General features: G+C 40.4%; 1 protein-coding gene across 7 annotated transcripts in view; it reads right to left on the reverse strand.

Moving 5' to 3' along the window:
- Positions 1-24,629, reverse strand: part of LOC127443920 (OX-2 membrane glycoprotein-like) — a 74,232-nt gene that overhangs the window by 9,285 nt on the left and 40,318 nt on the right. For 3 of the 7 annotated variants that reach the window (XM_051702988.1, XM_051702991.1, XM_051702983.1), the window contains 2 exons: positions 20,001-20,106; positions 9,660-10,064 (listed from right to left, as the gene is read on the reverse strand). In XM_051702988.1, the coding sequence (XP_051558948.1) occupies positions 20,018-20,106 (89 nt within the window). In that variant the 3' untranslated portion in view covers positions 9,660-10,064; positions 20,001-20,017. Of the gene's footprint in view, positions 1-9,659; positions 10,065-15,809; positions 19,575-20,000; positions 20,107-24,629 lie in introns of those variants that run through there. The other 4 variants (XM_051702989.1, XM_051702984.1, XM_051702985.1 and 1 more) reach the window with 4 other exon arrangements.

The following is a 24,629-nucleotide window of genomic DNA, read 5'->3' on the forward strand; positions in this document are numbered from 1 at the left end:
CCGTAGGGTGGAATCAGGGTCCAAAACACATTTTATGAGCACCCCGAGTTTCTGGGGTAGACCTGACCTGCTAAAAAGAGACAGACTCCCTCCCTCCAGGGAAGCAACAACATGGATGCTAGAACCTATACCCACTAAGCTACTGAAAGATGTGTTAAGGCCTGTTCACACCAAATCCGTGACAAATTTGCGAGACGAACTTCAGACGAAAGGTCTATGCACAACGAGACTGTAATGAATGAAACAAAAAACTATTTCAACCCTGTACAGTAGGTGCTGTTACAGTAGGGTGTACAGCATGCTGGTTCACTGGCGCCCAGATATGTTGTCGCCCTGCACTCAGCCACTCACCAACCTCTGGCGGACGACAGCTCGCTGGACGGTGGACGGTAGTGGGTCCTCCGGCCCCGGGCAGATGGTCACGCTCCTCCCCCCCTTTTTTCTCTTTTTTCTTTTTTTCTCTATTCTTTTTTTTCTATTGGGGGGGGAATGGCAGCATGCCTCAGATCCTCGGTGGCCGGCAGTGACGTCTCCGTACCCGGGCGGATGGCAGCGGCTGCTCCTGGGTTGGCTGGTAGTGGCGAGGATTCCACGATAGATCACAACATTCTTTTAGATAGGTTTGAGAACTATGTTGGCACTTGTGGACAGGTTCTGCTTATTACTTACAAAGATTGAATGGTCTAGCTCCTCAATAATTAAGAAACCTTCTATCATGCTATAATCCATCACGTACACGTGTTGACAGTACCCAGAATATCAAAATCCACAAAAGGAGGTAGATCCTTTTCCTATTTGGCTCCTAAACTATGGAATAAATTTCCTAGAATAGTTCGGGACTCAGATACACTCCCTCAGTTTAAGACTCTGTAACACTACATATTGATCTGGGTGTAATACATTGTATATTGTGGTTTGGCACTATGCAGTTGTATTCCACTCACCCAGTTGCTGTCTTTCCCCTGTGTTTAAGTGTTTGGTATCCTGTGGTATATGTTTGTCCTATGTTGTTTTCCATACCTGTGCCCATGTTCGCAATGCGTATCTGCTTGTCATAGTTGACTATAACAACAAGTGGGTGGAGCTGGTCCCTATGAAAGACAGCAGGTCACCAAAGATGGTGAAGATTCTACGGGAGGAAATCTTTACCTGCTGGGGGGTCCCCAAATACCTGATTTCTGATAGGGGACCTCAATTCATGTCTGAGATCCTGAAGGCCATCTGCAAGAATTGGGGCGTCACACAGAAATTGATGATGAGCTAACATCCACAGACCAATCTGACAGAGAGAGTCAACAGGACACTGAATGTGATGATTGCCTCTTACGTCAGTGACAAGCATGATACCTGGGACAAATGGCTTCTGAGTTTCGATTGCTTTCAACAGTGCACAGCAAGAAATGGGACAGAACCCTGTGGAACTGATGCTTGGAAGGCTACTCAAAGGCAGGAGTGGAGCCAGGTGTTTTTCACAGGGGTGGCCTGGCAGGGGCCAGCGATCAGTCTGTAGTGGCACGGAAATTTCAGGCAGCATTTCTGTATCGTCGGGGGGGGTTGGGTGATAGAGTGACATCCGGGACAGAGAGGTGTGGCAACCTTGGTGTTAAGACTCCTGTGTGTTGCTGTTGTACAGAGACAGTTCCACCTCTAAAAACTAAATTGTGCCCAAGACAAAAAATTACCAAATCGGCAGTTGCGAGTGGGGTGGCCTATGGGGTGGCCAGGCTTCGGTCCATGGTGGCCACGGCCACCCCTGGCCACCCCCTAGCTCCGCCACTGCTCAAAGGACTGCTAGAGAGGCTCATACACCGCCCACCATCTCCAGGTAGTGTGGCTACTCAATGGTCAAACGGCAAAGGATGATGGCTGGTGAGGTGAAGCGCAGAGTGGGGTCACACCGAACCAGGCAGGCTAAATATTATAATACCTGGCAGAAAGATGTACAGTTTCAGCAGGGAGATTTAGTTTGGTTCAGGGCACACCCTCTCTCCAGTACTTCAGATAAATTTGCAGCCAAGGTAGTGCCTAAATGGGTAGGGACCAGCTACAGTTATTAAAAAGCTGGGGCCAATAAATTACACTATCAGCTGGAGAAACACTCTAAAGCAGGATAATGTGTATGTGGTAAATCTAAAAAGATACCATAGACAGTGTCCTCCTCCGGCACCATATGGGTATAATACGTTGTATATTGTGGTTTTGCACTATGTATTTGTATTCCACTCACCCAGTTGCTGTCTTTCTCTTGTGTTTAAGGGTTTGGTATCCTGTGGTATATGTTTGTCCTATGTTGCTTGCCATACCTGTGCCCATGACATCATCACCCCACGACACTAGGAAGTGTTGAGGTGGCACATATTCACAGATTGTTTAAAAAAGTAGCAGCAGCTACTTCCAGAGAGCAATCAGGTTATCAAGGAGGAGGAGAATAATGTTATTACACACAACATTGCTAGCAAGCTCTAATTTGGATTTATGCCTGCCGTGACCTGTATGGATTATATTGTTTACCCTGTGGATTATCGATTTCGTTGAACTTGGCTAAGACCAAAGCATGGTCGGATATATTCACATTGAGGATCTGACTTTTCCCAGCAGCTCATTGGAACATCGCTCCCAGGACCAGCTTACTAGTGAAATCGATCCCATATTGACAGAAATCTATGTACATATTATAAATGGACTCCCAAAGCGAGTGATAGTTTTTAGTGTCTTAGTCACCTGGTTTTGATATTTATATTGGGAGTGTGTATATAACCTTACTGTTGTTCACTTGTACATATTAATAATACACAGTTTATTTACCCTTTACATCTGCGGTCTGTCTACTTATATATACATATATCATTAGTGTTTGAGGTGTCAAAGGTCTGAACTTTCTAATAGTGTAATCTCCGCCTCTGGGAAGATCATTACAACTCGACTAAAGACTCATCTCTTCAGACAAGCATAAACCTATTTTATCCCTCAACCCGTAGTTTTGCTGCATAAGTCAGGTTTGCCGGAACCGGAAAAACTTCTCATATTCTATAACTCTACTTTAAAGTCACTGGCATCTATGCTAATATTATTCTATTTTATACTCTGTCTCAACCTCAGGATACAAATCCTGAGGTTACGAGTGCCTGCCAGATCCAGCTCCTGACCAGCCTGATGTCCCACTTCCACTGCTAAGTGTCACTGAGCGATGAATACTAACTGCTGCCTTTGCATTCCAGACAGCGAGGGGCATTTCGATGATCACTGTCTGCATCACTTCAATCTATTCAGTGGACTTCACATTGGATAAACTTCTGCCAACTCCAGGCATTCAAAAGGTTTACTTCACTGTCCACTGCCTGCACCTCGGAATTAGGATGGACTTCACTGTAAAAGAACTGCCACAAGCTTCCAGTTAGACTGCGAGGCACAAATAGCTGACCTCTGCCAGCATCATCTTGGTCATAGGATGGACTACACTATCTTAAAATGGAATACACAGACAATAAATAAATGCCAACTAAAGCCTTTACCAGCCAAATTAAAAGAACACTTCATCTACGTGCACTTCCGCAGTCAGATCGGGATGGACTACAAAGACCCTTACTCATTAATCTTACAGTTCATACAAAATCCCTTAGTTTTACAAATTGCCCACCAACATCTACTCAGTTTACTCACATGAAACAAGACTTGTACAACACATAGATAACTAAAATAGGCACTATATTCTAATGATGGGAAGATCGGATCATTTTACTGACTTGGATTCTTTGAGTCTCGTTCCGCAAAATGAACTAATCTTTATTCAAATCATTTTGTTCATTTGAGCAGAATTAAACTGTTACATTTTCCCAATTAGGGGAAGTGGTGGCTCAGCGGTTAAGGCTCTGGGTTACTGATCAGAAGGTCAGGGGTTCAAGCCCCAGCGCTGCCAAGATGCCACTGTTGGGCCCTTGAGCAAGGCCCTTGACCCTATCTGCTCCAGGGGCACTGTATCATGGCTGACCCTGCACTCTGACCCCAGCTTAGCTGGGATATGCAAAAAAAAAAAAAAAAAGAGAATTTCACTGTGTATGTGCAAATGTATAATATGTGATAAATAAATATAATTATTATTATATAAATTATAAGAAAAAATGATAATGTAGCCAAAGACAAATTGTGAGAAACAGAAAGATTAGTTCACCTCTGGAATCTTCTTGTACGAGTCATTCGTTCTTTTGTCACGTGACAGCCGTATACACTATCGTATACGGCTGTCACGTGACAAAAGAGCGAACGACGTGGACACAAAGACTGGAGAAGTGAACTAATCATTTCTGTTTCCTGTGTGAGCAATGCAAAGCATATACGGCTGTCACTTGACAAAAGAACAAACGACTCGGACCAAAAGAGTTGAAAGGTGAACAAATTATTTCTGTTTCCTGTACAGCGCCTATGCAGTTTTCACGTAACAAACGAACGAAGGTTGCACAATGCGCATGCGCGGCCAACATAAAATTAATGGATCACTCTCTGAGACAACTCGTTCTTCTGAGTCACATAAAAGATTTGTTCAAAATGAACGAATCGTTCATGAATGACCCATCACTATTATATTCATGTCATATAGCCAGAGGGGAACTGGCTCCCCCTGCTGTGTCAAGTTTCTCCCAAGGTTATTTTTCATCCATAAACTAACATCTTATGATGCTTTGTGCTCCCTGCCACAGTTGCCTTTGTTTTTCCTCACTGTGGAATGAAAGACAATAATTCTTAAGCCAAGATATTCAATCGTGTTATTCATTTAAACCACACAATGGAGACTTTAAGACAGCATACATTTCTGCAAAGCTGCTTTTGAACAATGTGTGTTGTGAAAAGCGCTATACAAATAAAAATGACTTGACTTGAAAAGTGATGGACACACTGCATAGTGCAGCTTATGTTTGCTGGTATTGTTGTTTGTTATTTAGAATCATTCTCCTATATAAATCGGTGTAATCCTTCAAGGTAATTCATATGAAGTTAAACAAATCAAAGATAATACTTAATAAGTTGAATGACTGTGAATAATTTATCCTTTATTTTATGAAACACTTAAAGACTGATTTGACAGCACTGTATGTCCATGTATGTTTATGTGCATGTCTGTCTTTTCCAGTTCTGCTCACTCATTGTAAAAAGTGGTAATGTGCAATTGTTACATTGAATAGCTATTTCTACCTGATCTTCTCACAGTCCTGTCTATTGGTCAGTCTGGATTTTGGTCTAATGGGGCTGAGGCATTATCCGCCCATGTCTGTCTTTGTGTGAGCGCATGGCTTCTGTTACATTTCCTGCCACGTGCTCTTCTGTCTGTTGTGTTTCTTGTCTGGAGTATGGTGTCTGGCTCCTGACTTCCTGTCTAGTTCGGCTCGGGTCTGTGTCAGGACCCAGATATTCATATTCCTTGTCTGTCTGTTATTGACGTGGGTGCATCGTGCTTGTGTTATCTTGGCTGCATGCACTCGCATCAATAATCCATGTCAGTCTTTGTGTCTGTCTCTCGTTTCATCGTGTTTGTCGATTGGCATGAGTGTATATCACCTCATTGTCTGGGTGATGTGCGCTTATGCCAATCAGATGTTTTGCCTGCTTGCTACACACTGTGACAGACGGAACTCTTGTCTCTTCAGCAGGGAACAAATTCCATAGAGGATTATGTAGAGAATTTCTGTGCATTGGCCAGCGAGGTAAATTTTAATGATGTGGCTCTCAAATACTTTTTTCGTTTTGGTTTACAAGGGTCTCTAAATTCCTTGATACCCAGTGGCAAGATTCATTGGACTCTAATCTGTATATTTACTTCACCCTTTGTCTAATTGGGTTAGCCATCATTATAGGAGCGATGGAGGAGGACTTCGCTCATGCAGTCGAGCGGTCCACGCCTGCCACAGTCAACGAGCCAGCGCCCACACCTGCCACGGCCAACGTGCCAGCCCGCACACCTTCCACGTCCAATGAGCCAGCGCCTATGTCTGCCACGGTCAACGAGCCTGTTCCTGAAGCCTCGTCCATCCCAGAGCCGGTGTCTGTAGCCTCGTCCTTCCCAGAGCCAGTGTCTGAAGCCTCGTCCATCCCAGAACTGGTGTCTGAAGCCTTGTCCATACCAGAGCCAGTGTCTGAAGCCTCGTCCATCCCAGAACTGGTGTCTGAAGCCTTGTCCATCCCAGAGCCAGTGTCTGAAGCCTCATCCATCCCAGAGCCAGCCTCTGATGCTTCGTCCATCCCAGAGCAAGCATCTGAAACCTCATCCTTCCCAGAGCCAATGCTTGAAGCCTCGGCTGTCCCTGTGTCTGTGTCCTTAGTCATGACGGCCACTCCCACAGCAGTGCTCCCGGCTGTCCGAAAGAGGAGAAGGAGAAGGGCTCCTGCTTCCCAGTCGCTGCCAGCTCTCCCAGCCACAGAGGCCGCTCCCCAGTCATTGCCAGCACTCCAGGCCACAGAGGCCGCTCCCCAGTCGCTGCCAGTGCTCCTGGTCAAGGAGGCCGCTCCCCAGTCGCTGCCAGTGTTCCCGGCCACGGAGGCCGCTCCCCAGTCGCTGCCAGTGTTCCCGGCCACGGAGGCCGCTCCCCAGTCGCTGCCAGCGCTCCTGGCCATGGAGGCCGGTCCCCATTCGCTGCCAGCGCTCACGACCACAGCGGTCATTCCCTTGTCCCTTCCTCTACTCGCAGTCACAAAGGCTGTTCCACAGTCACTGCCTGATCTCACAGCCATAAAGTCTGTTCCCCCATCACTGCCAGTGCCCACGACCATGGAGGTCATTCCCTCGTCACTGTCTGAGCTCACAGCCACAGAGATTGTTCCCCATCAATGCCAGTGCCCATGACCACGTAGGTCATTCCCCCGTCACTGTCTGAGCTCACAGCCTCTGAGACTGCTCCCCTGTCTCTGCCAGTGCTCATGATCATGGAGGTCATTCCCTCAACACTGTCTGAGCTCACGGCCTCTGAGACTGCTCCGCTATTGTGGCCAGTGCCTGAGCCTTCCACGGCTTCGCTCCTTGAGCCTTCTGCGGCTTCGCTCCCTGAGCTTTCCGCGGCTTTCCCCCGGAGCCTTCCACGGCTTCGCCCCCTGAGACTTCCATGGCTCTGCCCTCTGAGCCGCTCCCTCCTGAACCCTGTCCAGCAGCCACAGCCCAGAACTCCATCCCCTCTGCCCTGTGGCCACCTCTCAGGCCTCATGACCCTGTCCCTGCCCTGTGGTAACCCCTCAGGCCTCCAGACCTCGCCTCTGCCCTGAAGTGCTCTCTCAGGCCACCGGACCCTACCCCCCCAGCTTGACCCTCTTCTGAGACCTCTGGACTCCATACCCTATTTAGTGCCACCCTCCCGCACCCTCCATCCCTTGGTTGATTCTGTCTATGTCCTTGGTCTGTGTTTTCTCCTTAATTTGTTTTTGTGTCTGTGCTGGGTTTTGTTTTATGTTTGATGTTCCCGTGTTGGGATGCCAGGTGGCGTACTGTCATGGTCCTGTCTCTCGGTCAGTCTGGGTTTTGGTCTGACGGGTCCATGGCATTATCCGCCGATGTCTGTCTTTGTGTGAGCACGCGACTTCTGTTATATTCCCTGCTGCGCTTTCTTCGGTCTGTTGTGTTTCTTGTCTGGAGTATGGTGTCTGGGTCCTGACTTCCTGTCTAGTTCCATTCCGGTCTGTGTCAGGACCCGGATATTCATTCTCCTTGTCTGTCTGTTATTGACGTGTCATCTTGGCTGCGTGCACTCACGTCAATAATCCATGTCAGTCTTTGTGTCTGTCTCTCGCTCTCGCTTTGCACCATGCGCCTGGGTCATGAGCTGTCTTCATGTTTGTGCTGAGGTTCGGTCACTTCGGTAAGGTGTCGGGTGTGTGTGTGGCTGAACTCTCACACAAGCGTCTTCTCTCGTCGTGTTTGTTGATTGGTATGAGTGTATATCGCCTCATTATCTGGGTGATGTGTGCTCATGCCAATCGGATGTTTTGCCTGCTTGTGACAGCACATGGCTTTGTTATTGTTTCTAAAGTGCTAGTGCTTCTCGGTCTTATGTCACACCCCACCTCCTTGTTTGCTCATTATTGTTTCATTGTTAACACCTGCCCTGTATTAACCCTCTTTAATTCTTTCTCTATTTTAGTCTCCTCGTGTGTGCTGTCCAGTGCCAGTTCGTATTATCTTGTTCTTCAGTCAGTCTTGTATCTTGTTATCCTGTCGAACCTGTATGTGTTTCTCTCGTGTTCTGTTAGTCCTGGTTCCAGTTCGGTCCGTTTGGTCCTGTTTCACCTCTGCCCAGCCTGGATTCCTGTTTTCCCCTGCTTAGTAGTTTTTGTTGTTTTCCCCCTTGTGGGATCTTGTGTTTGTTTATTAAATGAAGTATTTTGGTTTTGAATGCTGCGTTTGGGTCCTCATCTCTGCCACACACTGTGACAGATCTAACCCTTAAACTTTTTTTGGTGTAACCTAACCTATTCAGGTTGATTCAGTGATGTTAAAGAATATTTTTTTCCTCAGTCAGACCTGTTAATTCAAATGTTCCATTATGAATCCTTTTTTTAGGTTAACATTGTTTTCAGTGCAGTGATCCAACAGAAAGCAAAAACATTTTCTCAGTTCCCAACAACAGATCTCACTTCATGCTTTTTGGACTTCTCTGAGGATCTGCCACCAGTAAAGTTTTATGTTAGCATGATTCTCATTTGCTTTTCAAAATATTCTGCAACAGAATAAAAGTATCTGCAGATTATAGAGATTTGAGATTAAAGGACAGCAGAGAGATTACAAAATCTCACAAATTCTGGACTCAAAGCATTCATTTTGTTTTGTAATATTCAATGTAATGTGTGGCTCATTGAGATATCCATTGTAAAACTGATTACACTTTTTACATTTTTATTAAAGAGGATAGTGTAGGCTGATTGGAAATGGGTTGGGACAGGGACACAATGCAGGCTGGACTCTATGGCCCTTATATGTCAAGAGCATGTGTGCTACCACTGCACCATGGCTGTGATGTAACTGTGTGTTTTTACATTGGAAAGATGCTCACTAGGTAAACCTAACATCAACAAACAGAGATACAGTTTAAACTTTGTAATTTTAAATAAAAGCATGGGATTAGATTAGCAAATCACTGTGTTCAGAAGAAGAAATGAGTAAAGATTTGTAACTAATAATTTAAAGCAAATAATTACTTGTTTAACGAAACTACATTTTGCATGTTAACAATCATTACAGAAGACTTGATAGAGTTACACAACAGGAACATGTTATGAACATCACTGTGAGCCAGGTGAAGTAACTGTGAAATGTGGTAAGACTTTTTCTTTCAATATTTCCTTCATGAGTGGATGAAAACACACCTTTGACTCAAAATCACCTACAGTTTGCCTTTTAGAAAACAATATAAATAACAACATTATGATGTGACCGATAATGTCACACAGTATTAATAAACAAAGTACATGTTTCCTTTAATATTTTTAGAGACAAAACTTATACAAGACATACATAAAAACAAAGCGAATGTGATTGCCCATTTTAGAATGACATGGTGAGCTTAAGTTTTCAAACTATGAGTGTACTTCCCTCTAGTGGGAAAATAAGACAAAGTATAACACACTTCACTCTAATACAAACATTAGGACAATAAATTGGCACCTAATAAAGAAAAGGGTCTCACTTCTAAAAGGGTGTTTCCACCTGATACATTTTATTTTGATAACACATCAAAAGGTCAGTTAAGATAATAACATGTTTGCCTATATGGTTATTGGCTTTGCTATAATGATAGAATGATAGAAATGGAACTTCCAGATAATACAAGTTGGCTTGGAGTTAGGTCTCTTTTAAGAGTGTGATACATGACATTGTGCATTTCAGATAAGAACAAAATGCTAAAATATACAGTCTATAATAAATAGATATTTAGAGTTGAACGTAAATAATTTTTTAAAAGTGTCATATTATGGTGAATATCAGTTATATTAGAAGATGTTGACTCAGATTCTTCTGTTATATAGACAGAGGGAACAACATTGTTTGGTCAGGGCGAACTTCTGAACATAGCAGTAGCATTTTCTGTCATCTTAAAAGTAGAAAAAAAGAAAGAAATCAAGAAAGAAAGAAAGACATATTTGGTTGGTAATGTCCAGTGTAGTGTGATTTTTCATAAAGATTTTACAACTTTCATCAACTTTCATCTGAATTTCCAGATAGAAACAAATGATTAGACACTGTTTGTAACATAAAAAAATAATTCAATTCTAATTCATAGTTATATACAAATAGTTAAGACTTGTCAAATCATGTAGCAAAAGATTGTACTCTCTTTTGCTACATGATTTAACAAGTCTTAACTATGCCCTAAAAATTAGACAGCAAAAGCCCATCCAGAGTTCAACCTAACACCCCACATACCAAAGTTCCAACTCTTACAGCTAATGAAGAGTCATATGATAGCACATCAATTCCTGCTTTTATACACTATTCAGGATAGGGGTTGTATTCACAGTAATGTTCAAGTATTTTACTTAACACACTCCAGCCACACTAAGACTTGAGTTGGCACAGGATTGGGTTGTGTAATACAACTAAAAAAAAAAAACTTTATTTTTCCAGTTGAACCCTCTTCCTGTGAGATTACATCGCTACTGAAACCAATGTATTTGATTCGAGAAAAGGATACATTGGTAAATGAACTTTCTTGCTTGAGAAAACTTCTAAACAGTTTATAAGTAAGAAAGGCATGTCTATTCTAATATAATGTTTTCCTCTGGCTAAATATTGAATTACCTAATGATATACTGTATAATAGTGAGACTGGATTAATGAAAGTTTTGCTATCTGACTCCCAGAGCTAAATAATTGGCTATTTTGGTGATTTAAGGATAAACGTTTTTCTGCACCACTAAAGGCACTGCAAGAAATGGCAAAAATAATGTTTCCGCAATACTCCGCCTCTTCCTCTTTTTTTGGAGGAAAAAAAAAAAGAAACTAGTAAATTCTGTGCTAAACAGGTTATTAGAAGTAATCTTGCCCAAACTGATGCTGGCTGGGTTTCCCGATAATATTGCAACTTTTACTTTTAAGATAATCTTAACTAACTCGGCATTTGTTGTTATTTTATGATGGAGTAATGCCTGTTTCCCAAACCAGTATGTAGGTCTCTCGATATTAAAGGAATAGTTTACCCAAAACTGATAATTTTCCAATTACTTACACATATTCCATCTCAAACTCGTTTGCGGAACTCAAAGAAAGATTTTTTTAAGGATTTATGATGTCTGTTTGTCCATACAATGCAAGTCAATGAAGTCCAAAACCTCCAAGTTCCAAAAAGGACATTAAGGCAGCATAAAGGTATTTCATACAACTCGAGTGGTTTAATCCATGTCTCCTAAAGTGATACGACTGGGTTTGGATAAGAAACTGACCAAAATGTAACTTCTTTTTCTCTATAAACTTTGACATTTGCAGTCTCCTTGACATGATTTGAAGCTTGATTACACTTCCATGCACTTGAGGCATGCGCAGAGTGCTGTACATAATGTTAAGATTAGATAAGACCCAAAACTGATTAAATCGCTTCAGAAGACATAAATGAAACCACATGAGTCGTATACACTCACCGACCACTTTATTAGGTACACCTGTACACCTGCTTATTCATGCGATGATCTAATCAGCCAATCGTGTGGCAGCAGTGCAATGCATAAAATCATGCAGATACAGGTCGGACCTTCAGTTAATAATCACACGAATAAGTAGGTGTTCAGGTGCACCTAATAAAGTGGCTGTTGAGTGTAGATTACCTTTATGCTGCCTTTATGTCCCTTTTGGAACTTGAAAGTTTTGGACCCCATTGACTTGCAATGCATACATCTATGAAAATATCTTCGTTTGTGTTGCACAGAAGAAAGATAGTCATACGACTTTGAGATGGCATAAGGATGAGTACTTGTTGAGAGAATTATTTACTTATTTACTCATTATAATTTTGGGTGAACTACAGTATTCCTTTAAGTAGAAATAATTGGTTTGTTATGAGAGCTGTCTGGTCTAAAGAGGCTAAACTAAGGTCGAAACTTTCGCCAGTACACCCTACACAGAACACCAAAAGTGTACAGGACACACATAGAGAATGATTGAGGAATACTAAAGATGTGTGGCCACAACTCCAAAAAATGGATGAGGTACAGGGAGTGGAATGAGGTCCCGGGTCACTAAAGACCCGAGGTATGCATTTATGGGTAAATGCCAACATTGCACTATTTTCATAATGTTTTTTATTTTGGCACCATTCTAAGTAAACTCTAGAGACTGTTGTGTGTGAAAATCCCAGGAGATCAGCAGTTACAGAAATACTCAAACCAGCCCATCTGGCACAAACAATCAATCGATTGCCATGGTCGAAATCACTGAGATCACATTTTTTCCCCATTCTGATGGTTGATGTGAACATTAACTGAAGCTCCTGACCTATATCTGCATTATTTTGTGAATTGCACTGCTGCCACAAAATTGGCTAATGATCGCATGAATAAGTAGGTGTACAGGTGTACCTATTAAAGTTCTCAGTGAGTGTATGTTTCCATCTCTCTCTCTGTGATGAATGAATGTCCGGTAGTAATTCCTGTTTATGGTGTGGGAGTAAGGATAAGGAGTGTGCAGCCTTATTTCGTAACATGTTTAATATGTTTATAGCTTATTTGTATGTGAGGCAAGATAAATCTCACTTTCTTTCTGGATGATGGTTTAGACCATTTAAATTTGACATTGCTATTTGATGAAGAAGCAACAAGGAAGTAAACTATAGCAAGTACAACACATGAACAGTATGATTATTGACATTTTGGTGTACTACTAAAATTCTGTAAGTCGTATGTCTATTTAGACTCAATAAGTGCCAGAGAAAATACATATGTGTAACATAAGTGTAGCTTATGGTTTAAGTATAGCTCAATATGCGTTTGATAGCCAGTTAAGTCTCATACAATTTCAGTGTGGAGGTAATAAATCCCATTCTATAATTTTTTGCATCCCCTTAATTTTATTTCTTTGATATATGAAAAATAAAAACACCAACATATTCCAGAATATATTCTATTCTATTATTTTCTAATTGTCTTAAAAATGCTTTTAAAAATTTTACACTATCTTGGCATTTTGTAGATCCATTTGTAATAGATTTAAGTGCTGGGTCGCTAAAGAGATTTAAGGGTTAAAAACAGTGGGATAAAGCTAATCTTTACTCTGCTCAGTCATCATTTGTTCATCTTGTTTTGAAATGGAAGTTTGTCACACCGAGTGAACATATTATCTTGACTAATTAGAAGCAAGTAGCAGTAGAAGCACCCAAAAACCAAAAAACCCCAGAGGATTTAATGTCTTTAAACAATGATTTCCTGTTGCCGATGACAACTTAAAAGCTATAAGTCATGATAAATGGTGATTTTGGGAGGGCTTCTTGCAGAAGACAGGAAGTGGTAACTCCTTAGACTTCCTGTGGTTCTGTAAAAACATACTTTGGCTTTGGTTGCACTAGATATTTTCACTGTTTTACTCATACATTTTATCTGACAATGTATTAGATCATGGGAATTTTTGACGGACCCCTAAAGTACATTTTATGCTAACATTTGTATGCACTAGGATTCAAACCAGATATCCTCTATAGTCCCCGAGTATGAAACCTGGACTGTATGTCTGATTGTAAGTCTGAAGGAGTGTAGAGATAACCAAAGTGTGCAGTGCTGCAGAAATGGTGCAGTAATGTGCAATAAGAGGACAGCTCGATGAACACATACTGAACAAAATTATTTGGATCTCCTGTATGCGTGGTGTGAGGGCCTTTTTCTCCCTGGGCCTCTTGTGTAGATTTAGCTGTCTTTAAATATAAAACAAATATGACATGCTTTTTTCCTGTCTACCTTTTCTGGTGACCTGCTAATTTTAAGAGAGGAAACTGAAAGAGAATGAAGCAGGAAGAAAGACTCTGAGGAAAAAAATGACAGATTGTGTGAAGTGAGAGGTTAGTGTGCTGCTTTTCCATCTCCCTCTCTCTCTTTCCCACTATACATCTAACCACTTTGTTCTTTTTTCATAATTTCCTTTGTTTCTGGGAGGCTTTATTTACAATAGTGAAGTGTTTACAATGTTTCATAAGATGTTGTTAAAAAAACTGCATGAGCATTCAGTGAAGCTTTACATAATACACAACACATTTATTACTCATTAATAACATGATATAACGTGATATATATATATTTAAGGTAAAGCACTATATACAGCTGTGGCCAAATATATTGGTACCCTTGGTAAATATGAGCAAAGAAGGCTGTGAAAAAAATCTGCATTGTTTATCCTTTTAATTTTTCATTCAAAAAAAATCACAAAAATCTAACCTAATCTAAAACAATTGAAACAGGGGAAATATCTCATTATTAAATAAATATTTTTCTCCAAAACGCATTGGCCATAATTATTGCCACCCTTTTATTCAATACTTTTTGCAACTTCCCTTTGCCAAGATAACAGCTCAGAGTCTTCTCTTATAATGCCTAATGTGGTTGGAGAACACCTGGCCATTCCTCTATACAGAATCTCTACAGATCCTTCAAATTCAGAGGTCCATGTTGGTGGACTCTCCTCTTCAGTTCACCCCAAAAATCTTTTATGGGGTTCAGGTCAGGGGACTGGGATGGCCACGGCAGAACCTTGATTTTGTGGTCAGTGAACCATTTTTGTGTTGCTTTTGATGTTTGTTTTGGATCATTGTCCTGCTGGAAGATCCAACCAGGGCCCATTGTAAGCTTTCTGGCAGAGGCAGCCAGGTTTACATTTTTATCAGTTGGTATTTGATAGAGTCCATGATGCCATGTAGACAAACAAGATGTCCAGGACCTCTGGCAGAAAAACAGCCCCACAACATTAAAGATCCAGCACCACATTTAACCATAGGCATTGAGTACTTCTTCATCTCTGTGTGCTCCAAACCCCTCTCTGGTGTTTGCTGACAAAAAGCTCTTTTTTTTTTTTTTTGTTACATCTGACCATAGAACCAGGTTGCATTTGAAGTTCCAGTACTGTCTGGCAAACTGAAGATGCTTGATTTTGTTGATGGATGAGAGCAGAGGCTTTTTTTCTTGAAACCCACCCAAACAACTTTTAAAATATATTTTTTAATACTTTCTGACCCAAAGACACAACTAATTTCTGCAATTCTCCAGCTGTGATCCTTGGAAATTCTTTGGTCACTTAAACCATCCTCCTCACTGTGCGTGGAGACAATATAGACACATGTCCTTTTCCAGGTCGTTTCTTAAGATCTCCAGTTGATTGGAACTTGTTAATTATTGCCCTGATGGTGGAAATGGGCATTTTCAATGCTTTGGCTATTTTCTTATAGCCACTTCCCATTTTGTGAAGCTCAACAACCTTTTGCCGCACATCAGAACTATATTCTTTAGTCTAACAAACTGTGATTGATGAATAAGAGAATTTGGCCTGTGTGTTACCCATATTTATACCCCTGTGAAACAGGAAGTCATGGCTGAACAATTTTATGTTCCTAGTCACCCAGGTGCACTAAAAAATTTAAAATATGAATGGGAATATACTTCAGATATATTTTACTCATAAGAATTTCTAGGGATGCGAATAATTGTGGTCAACCTATTTTGAAGAAAAATATTTATTTACTAATGAGATATTTCCCCTCTTTCAATTGTTTTCAATTTAAGGTTAGATTTTTGTGAATTTTTTGAATGAAAGATCAAAAGGATAAACAATGCAGAATTTTTCACAGCCTTCTTTGCTCATATTTACCAAGGGTGCCAATATTTTTGGCCACAACTGTATATACAGTGGCAAGAAAACGTATGTGAACCCTTTGGAATTACCTGCATCTTCATCTGACCTAAGTCCAAACAATAGACAAACACAATGCTTAAAGCACTAACAAACAAATAATTGTAGTTTTCATGTTTTTACAGAACATGCTGTTTAATTATTCACAGTTCATGCTGGAAAAAGTGTGTGAACCCTCGTACTGTATTTAATAACTGATAGAACCTCCTTTAGCAGCAATAACCTTTACCAGACATTTCCTTTAGCTGTTGATCAGCCTTGCATTTCAGTGAGGAGGGATTTTACACCATTCCACCCTACAAATTTGTTTCAGTTCATTAATATTTCTGGGATTTCTTGCATGAACAGCCCTCTTCAGGTCATGCTGTAACATCTTAATTGAGTTAAAGTCTTGACTCTGACTTGGCCATTCCAAAACACACATTTTCTTCCTCTTTAGCCATTCTGTTGTTGATTTGCTTATGTGTTTTTGATCATTGTCTTGTTGAATCACCCAACTGTTAGATGACGGACCATTACACTGACATTCTCCTTAAAATCCCTTGACACAATTTTGATTGCATCGTTCTGTCAATGATTGCAAGCTGTCCAGGCCCTGATGTAGTAAAGCAGTCGGAAACGATGGTGCTTCCTCCATCATGCTTCACAGATGGGATGAGGTTTTGGTGTTGATGTGCAGTGCCTTTTTTCCTCCAAATATAGTGATGTGTGTTTCTGCCAAGTTCAATTTTGTTCTGTCTGTCCACAGAACATAATTCCAGAAACTGTAGAGCATCAAGGTGATCTTTTGCAAACTTGAGACGTGCAGAAATTTTTTGTTTTGAGAGCAGTGGTTTCCTCTGTGGTGTCCTCCTGTGAACACCATTCTTGTTCAGTGTTTTTCTTATAGTTGACACATGAACAGAGACCTCAGCAAGTTCAAGAGATTGCTGCAGATCTTTTGCTGTTACTTTTGAGTTCTTTTTCACTTCCTTTAGCATTGCACGTTGTGCTCTTGGGGTAAACTGTGCAAGATGCTGACTCCTAGGCAAACTAGCAACAGTGCTGAATTTCCTCCATTTGTAGACACTTTGTCGTACTGTGGATTGGTGAACATCCAGGCAACAATCACAGCACAGTCATTACTTTAAGCAGATTGTGTTTGTCTATTATTCGGACTAATTCCAAAGGGAATTTTTATATATATACACACACACACACACACACACACACACACACAGTACTGTGCAAAAGTTTTAGGCACTTGTGGAAAATGTTGCATAGTGAGGATGTCTTCAAAAATAATGAAATAAATAGTTATCATTTATCACTTAATGCCATACAAAGTCCAGTAAACATAAAAAAGCTAAATCAATATTCGGTGTGACAACCATTGCCTTTTCTCCTAGGTACACCTGGACACAGCTTTTCTTGGTTGTTGGCAGATAGGATGTTCCAAGCTTCTTGGAGAATTCGCCACAGTTCTTCTATCTATTTAGTCTCAATTGCTTCTGTCTCTTTATGTAATCTCAGACTGACACAATGTTCAGTAGGGGGCTCTGTGGGGGCAATGCCATCTCTTGCAGAGCACCCTGTTCTTCTATTCTAATCTTTTCTATTTGCAAAAGTAATGTTTGGGAGTCTAAAAATGATTTTTCCTATTGACACACCAAAGCTGAAGATATAAATAACCATCTTAAGACAAATGCTTTTGTGAAACATCTAAAGTGCCTAAAACTTTTGCACAGTACTGTGTGTATATATATATATATATGTATACACACACACATATATTGATTACACAGCTTTTCCACATGCTAGTTGACAAATGTATATTTAGTAACAAATCATCATGAATAAAGGTTTGGTTGATAAGGGAAATAGATTCTAGACTTCTTGTTAAAGGAATGTTCTAGGTTCAATACAAGTTAAGCTCAATCGACAGCATTTGTGGCCTAATGTTGATTACCACCAAAAAGTATTTAGACTGTCCCTCCTTTTTTCTTTTTTTTTAAAAAGCACAACATCTGGGTTACAGTCAGTGTAGAGTAAGTTACTCAAAAATGTAATCCAATACAAAGTACTTATTACTTCTTTAAAAATTTTAATCAAATTACTTTTATGATTACTTTATGGGGAAAGTAATCGCATTAAACAATACATTTTAAGTTATTTTTAAAACAATTTTCACAGAATAGTTTGTTTTTCCGCTCAATGATTTCAAAATAATGTTGTTGTCCGTTTAGCTGTCACAGAAACACAATCAGATGTACGTATGAACATGTTTTAAATGATTTCTTCATAAATAACATTATTTTAGAAATGTGTAACCCAAATGATATACTTCAAAGTAATAAACTTTGAAAGTCAGTAACTGTAATCTGATTACAATCATTTAAAAAGTAATGCATTGCACTACTTTTTGACTAATTAGATTACAGCCAACACTGGTTATAGTATGCCACTTACAATGAATGAGGCCAATCCGTAAACTTTAAAATCTAGTTTAAATGGTGGCTTGGGTAGCTCAGTGAGTAAAGACGCTGACTACCACCCCTGGAGTCGCGAGTTCAAATCCAGGGTGTGCTGAGTGACTCCAGCCAGGACTCCTAAGCAACCAAATTGGCCCAGTTGCTAGGGAGGGTAGAGACACATGGGGTAACCTCATTGTGGTCGCTATAATGTAGTTCTCGCTTTCGGTGGGGCACGTGGTGAGTTGTGCGTGGATGCCGTGGAGAATAGCGTGAAGCCTCCACACGCACTGTCTCCACAGTAATGCGGTCAACAAGCCACGTGATAAGATGCGCAGATTGACGGGAGGCAACTGAGATTCGTCCTCTGCCACCCGGATTGAGGTGAGTCACTACACCACCATGAGGACATTGGAAATTGGGCATTCCAAATTGGGAAGAAAAAGGGGAGAAATAGATAAATAAATAAATATAATCTAGTTTAAAAAATATAGCCATAAGATGAAAACAATGTGTGTTAACATGATTTTAGTGTAATAAAATTGCTTACTAACCTTTTCTGTTTAAAGTTATATCCAGTTTTACAACTTTATTGCTATGACAACGAAACACCGTAAACTCTAAAACCCTAAAATGACGATTCGAACAAGTTTACAGCTCAAATAATAAATTAGTTTTAACAGAAGAATTAAAGTGTTTTTTTTTTTTTAATAAAATTATAAGCTTCACATTTCTGCCTTTAAACCCTCCAAAAATTGGCCCCATTCACTTCTATTTTAAGTGCCTGTCTATAACCTCAATTATTTTTTTATTTTTTTAGAAAAGGAGGTTCGAATCAAAATGATTTCTTGTAGTAATTAACATTATGCCACAAATGTTGTCGATTGAGCTTAACTTGTATTAAACCCAGAATATTCCTTTGATGTAAATTCCAGCCAAGCCTTTATAACAGCTGATTGTTTACTATATATCTGGCCCTAGATGGAGGTGTTGTAACCTATACAATTGGGCTGATAACCATAAGGTTGACGTTTCAAAAACCACAAGGGCAATTCAGGAACAACCATTAATTAGACAAAGGTAGTTAAGCCCAGAGGACTGTCACTGTAATTAACTTTAATTCATTTTGAACAAAAGCATCAGCTAAATGACAAGTTAGACTTAGAGGTGAGGGCAGTGTTGCTGTTACACAAGTCATTTACAACATGCGGTGAAACATTCACCTAAATAACTGCAAATCCTTAGTGGTCTTCAACAGTAACCTCTACCACTGTCACCTGGATTAAAAATAATAATTAACAATGTGTCTGTGTGCAGCTTGCACAAAGTTTATAGCTGCATTTAGTTCTTTCTTTGGTATTATTATTATTGGAAAAATCTGACCAGACACAATCCAACAATCTTTTAGTCAAAAACCAAGAGTTCTAAAAACAAGTAATGTACTTGTCAATCCAGAGTAAACACAGGACGACTTCTTCCTTGTGTGCAAGTAGTAATTCGTAAGTGCAAACTTATTTATTCCTACATGTATACATCCTTATATTCTCAAGCCTGGATCTAAATCTATTATAAGTGTATTATAAGCATTATTTCATAAATGGTATGTAAATAACTAGAGCAGTGTTATTTATGCACATCAAATAAATGTAATTAATTTGTAACATGAAATTAAGGAGGAAAGACATTTCTGTGGCGGTACTGACCATATCAGCAGGTGAAGTTAGCACTTCTTCAAGCAGATACACAGACATATGAGCAGCACAAGGGCCACACAGCTGGCTGAAATGAGAATGACATGGGGGTTCCTAGCTGCAACAAAAAACGCAGATATTAAAAAATATATATATATATATATATATATATATATATATATATACACACACACACACACACACACATACATACACACACACACACACACTGGTGGCCAAAAGTTTGGAATAATGTACAGATTTTGCTCTTATGGAAAGAAATTGGTACTTTCATTCACCAAAGTGGCATTCAACTGATCACAATGTATAGTCAGGACATTAATAATGTGAAAAATTACTATTATAATTTAAAAAACATTTTCAGACTTTCTTAAACTACTTCAAAGAGTTCTCATCAAATCCTCCACATGCATCAATGACATGCTTTGCAGATCCTTGGCATTCTAGCTGTCAGTTTGTCCAGATACTCCGGTGACATTTCACCCCATGCTTCCTGTAGCACTTGCCATAGATGTGGGTATCTTGACAGGCACTTCTAACGCACCTTACAGTCTAGCTGATCCCTCAGGAGCTCAATGGGGTTAAGATCCATAACACTCTTTTCCAAATATCTGTTGTCCAATGTTTCTTTGCCCACACTAACCTTTTCTTTTTGTTTTTCTGTTTCAAAAGTGGCTTTTTCTTTGAAATTCTTCCATAAGGCCTGCACCCCTGAGTCTTCTCTTTACTGTTGAACATGAAACTGGTGTTGAGCGGGTAGAATTCAATGAAGCTGTCAGCTGAGGACATGTGAGGCATCTATTTCTCAAACAAGAGACTCTGATGTACTTATCCTCGTTTAGTTGTACATCTGACCTTCCACATCTCTTTCTGTCCTTGTTAGAGCCAGTTGTCCTTTGTCTTTGACTGTAGTGTACACCTTTGCATGAAATCTTCAGTATTTTTGGCAATTTCAAGCATTGTATTGCCTTCATTCCTCAAAACAATGATTGACTGATGAGTTTCTAGAGAAAGCCATTTCTTTTTTGCCATTTTTGACCTAATATCTCTATATATCTAGCATACTGTGGAAAACACAAAAACAATGATAAGCTTCATTTAACGAACCAAATAGCTTTCAACTGTGTTTGATATATTGTTAAGTGATTTTCTATTACCAAATTAGCAGTTTAGCATGATTACTCAAGGATAAGGTGTTGGAGTGATGGCTGCTGGAAATGGGGTCTGTCTAGATTTGATCAAAAATTACTTTTTTCAAATAGTGATGGTGATGTTTTTTACATCAGTAATGACCTGACTATACTTTGTGATCAGTTGAATGACACTTTGGTGAATTAAAGTACCATTTTCCTTCCTTCCATTATTCCAAACTTTTGACCGCCAGTGTGTGTGTGTACACACACACACACACACACACACACACACATATATATATATATATATATATATATATATATATATATATATATATATATATATATATATATATATATATATATATACACTATATTGCCAAAAGTATTCGCTCATCTGCCTTTAGATGCATATGAACTTAAGTGACATCCCATTCTTAATCCATAGGGTTTAATATGACGTCGGCCCACCCTTTGCAGCTATAACAGCTTCAACTCTTCTGGGAAGGCTTTCCACAAGGTTTAGGAGTGTGTTTATGGGAATTTTTGACCATTCTTCCAGAAGCACATTTGTGAGGTCAGACACTGATGGACGAGAAGGCCTGGCTCGCAGTCTTCACTCTAATTCATCCCAAAGGTGCTCTATCGGGTTGAGGTCAGGACTCTGTGCAGGCCAGTCAAGTTCTTCCACACCAAACTTGCTCATCCATGTCTTTATGGACCTTGCTTTGTGCACTGGTGCGCAGTCATGTTGGAACAGGAAGGGGCCATCCCCAAACTGTTCCCACAAAGTTGGGAGCATGGAATTGTCCAAAATCTCTTGGTATGCTGAAGCATTCAGAGTTCTTTTCACTGGAACTAAGGGGCCAAGCCCAGCTCCTGAAAAACAACCCCACACCATAATCCCCCCTCCACCAAACTTCACAGCTGGCACAATGCAGTCAGACAAGTACTGTTCTCCTGGCAACCGCCAACCCAGACTCGTCCATCAGATTGCCAGATGGAGAAGCGTGATTCGTCACTCCAGAGAACGTGTCTCCACTGCTTTAGAGTCCAGTGGTGGCGTGCTTTACACCACTGCATCCGACGCTTTGCATTGCACTTGGTGATGTATGGCTTGGATGCAGCTGCTCAGCCATGGAAACCCATTCCATGAAGCTCTCTACGCACTGTTCTTGAGCTAATCTGAAGGCCACATGAACTTTGGAGGTCTGTTGCGATTGACTCTGCAGAAAGTTGGCGACCTCTGCGCACTATGCGCCTCAGCATCCGCTGACCCCGCTCTGTCATTTTACGTGGCCTACCACTTCGTGGCTGAGTTGCTGTCATTCCCAATCGCTTCCACTTTGTTATAATACCACTGGCAGTTGACTGTGGAATATTTAGTAGCGAGGAAATTTCATGACTGGACTTTTGTTGCACAGGTGGCATCCTATCATAGTACCACGCTGGAATTCACTGAGCTCCTGAGAGCGGCCCATTCTTTCACAAATGTTTGTAGAAGCAGTCTGCATGCCTAGGTGCTTCATTTTATACACCTGTGGCCATGGAAGTGATTGGAACACCTGAATTCAATTATTTGGATAGGTGAGTGAATACTTTTGGCAATACAGTGTATATATACATACAGTTGTGCTCAAAAGTTTGCATACCCTTGGAGAACTGGTAATATATGTATCATTTTTAAAGAAAACATGAGTGAGCAGGCAAAACACATTTCTTTTATTTCTTATGGGATTCATATTCAACTGTAGGTTATAACAGAATGGCACAATCATTAAACAAAACATGGCAACAAAGAAAAAAATGAAATGACCCCTGTTCAAATGTCTGCATACCCTTGGTTCTTAATACTGTGTATTGCCCCCTTTAGCATCAATGACAGCGTGAAGTCTTTTGTAATAGTTGTCTATGAGGCCCCAAATTCTTGTAGGTGGTATAGCTGCCCATTCGTCTTGGCAAAATGCCTCCAGGTCATGCAAAGTCTTTGGTCATCTTGCATGAACCGCACATTTGAGATCTCCCCAGAGTGGCTCGATGATATTAAGGTCAGGAAACTGTGATGGCCACTCCAGAACCTTCACCTTTTTCTTCTGTAACCACTGGAGGGTCAACTTGGCCTTGTGCTTAGGGTCATTGTCATGCTGGAAAGTCCAAGAGCGTCCCATGCGCAGCTTTCGTGCAGAAGAATGCAAATTGTCTGCCAGTATTTTATGATAACTTGCTGCATTCATCTTGCCATCAATTTTCACAAGATTCCCCATGCCTTTAGAGCTCACACCCCCCCAAAACATCAGTGAGCCATCACCATGCTTCACAGTGGGGATGGTATTCTTTTCACTATAGGCCTTGTTGACCTCTCTCCAAACATAGCGCTTATGGCTGTGACCATAAAGCTCTATTTTGGTCTCGTCACTCCAAATTACAGTGTGCCAGAAGCTGTGAGGTGTATCAAGGTGTTGTCGGGCATATTGTAACTGGGCTTTTTTGTGGCATTAAAGTAAAGGCTTCTTTCTGGCAACTCGACCATGCAGCTCATTTTTGTTCAAGTATTGTCATATTGTGCTCCTTGAAACAACCACACCATCTTTTTCCAGAGCAGCCTGTATTTCTACTGAGGTTACCTGTGGGTTTTTCTTTGTATCCCAAACAATTCTTCTGGCAGTTGTGGCTGAAATCTTTCTTGGTCTACCTGACCTTGGCTTGGTATCAAGAGTTCCCCAAATTTTCCACTTCTTAATAAGTGATTGAACAGTACTGACTGGCATTATCAAGGCTTTGGATATCTTTTATATCCTTTTCCATCTTTATAATGTTCCATTACCTTGTTACGCAGGTCTTTTGACAGTTCTTTTCTGCTCCCCATGGCTCAGTATCTAACCTGCTCAGTGCATCCACGTGAGAGCTAACAAACTCATTGACTATTTATTCACAGACACTAACTGCAATTTAAAAAGCCACAGGTGTGGGAAATTAACATTTAATTGCCATTTAAACCTGTGTGTGTCACCTTGTGTGTCTGTAACAAGGCCAAACATTCAAGGGTATGTAAACTTTTGATCAGGGCCATTTGGGTGATTTCTGTTATCATTATGATTTAAAAAGGAGCCAAACAACTATGTGATAATTATTGGCTTCGTGTGATCACTATCCTTAAATAAAAGATCAGTCATATTTTCAAAATCAATGCCAAAATGTCACAATTTCTGCCAGGGTATGCAAACTTTTGAGCACAACTGTATATATAGTATGCAATAGACTGGCATGTCTTAAGGTCAATATTAGGTCAAAAATGGCAAAAAAGAAACAGCTATCTCTAGAAACTCATCAGTCAATCATTGTTTTGAGGAATAAAGGCTATATAATGCTTGAAATTGCCAAAATATTCAAAGATTTCATACAAAGGTGTACACTACAGTCTTCAAAGACAAAGGACAACTGGCTCTAACAAGGACAGAAAGAGATGTGGAAGGCCAGATGTACAACT

Source organism: Myxocyprinus asiaticus, chromosome 7 (assembly GCF_019703515.2).
Source record: "Myxocyprinus asiaticus isolate MX2 ecotype Aquarium Trade chromosome 7, UBuf_Myxa_2, whole genome shotgun sequence".
In the NCBI taxonomy this organism is placed as follows: domain Eukaryota; kingdom Metazoa; phylum Chordata; class Actinopteri; order Cypriniformes; family Catostomidae; genus Myxocyprinus; species Myxocyprinus asiaticus.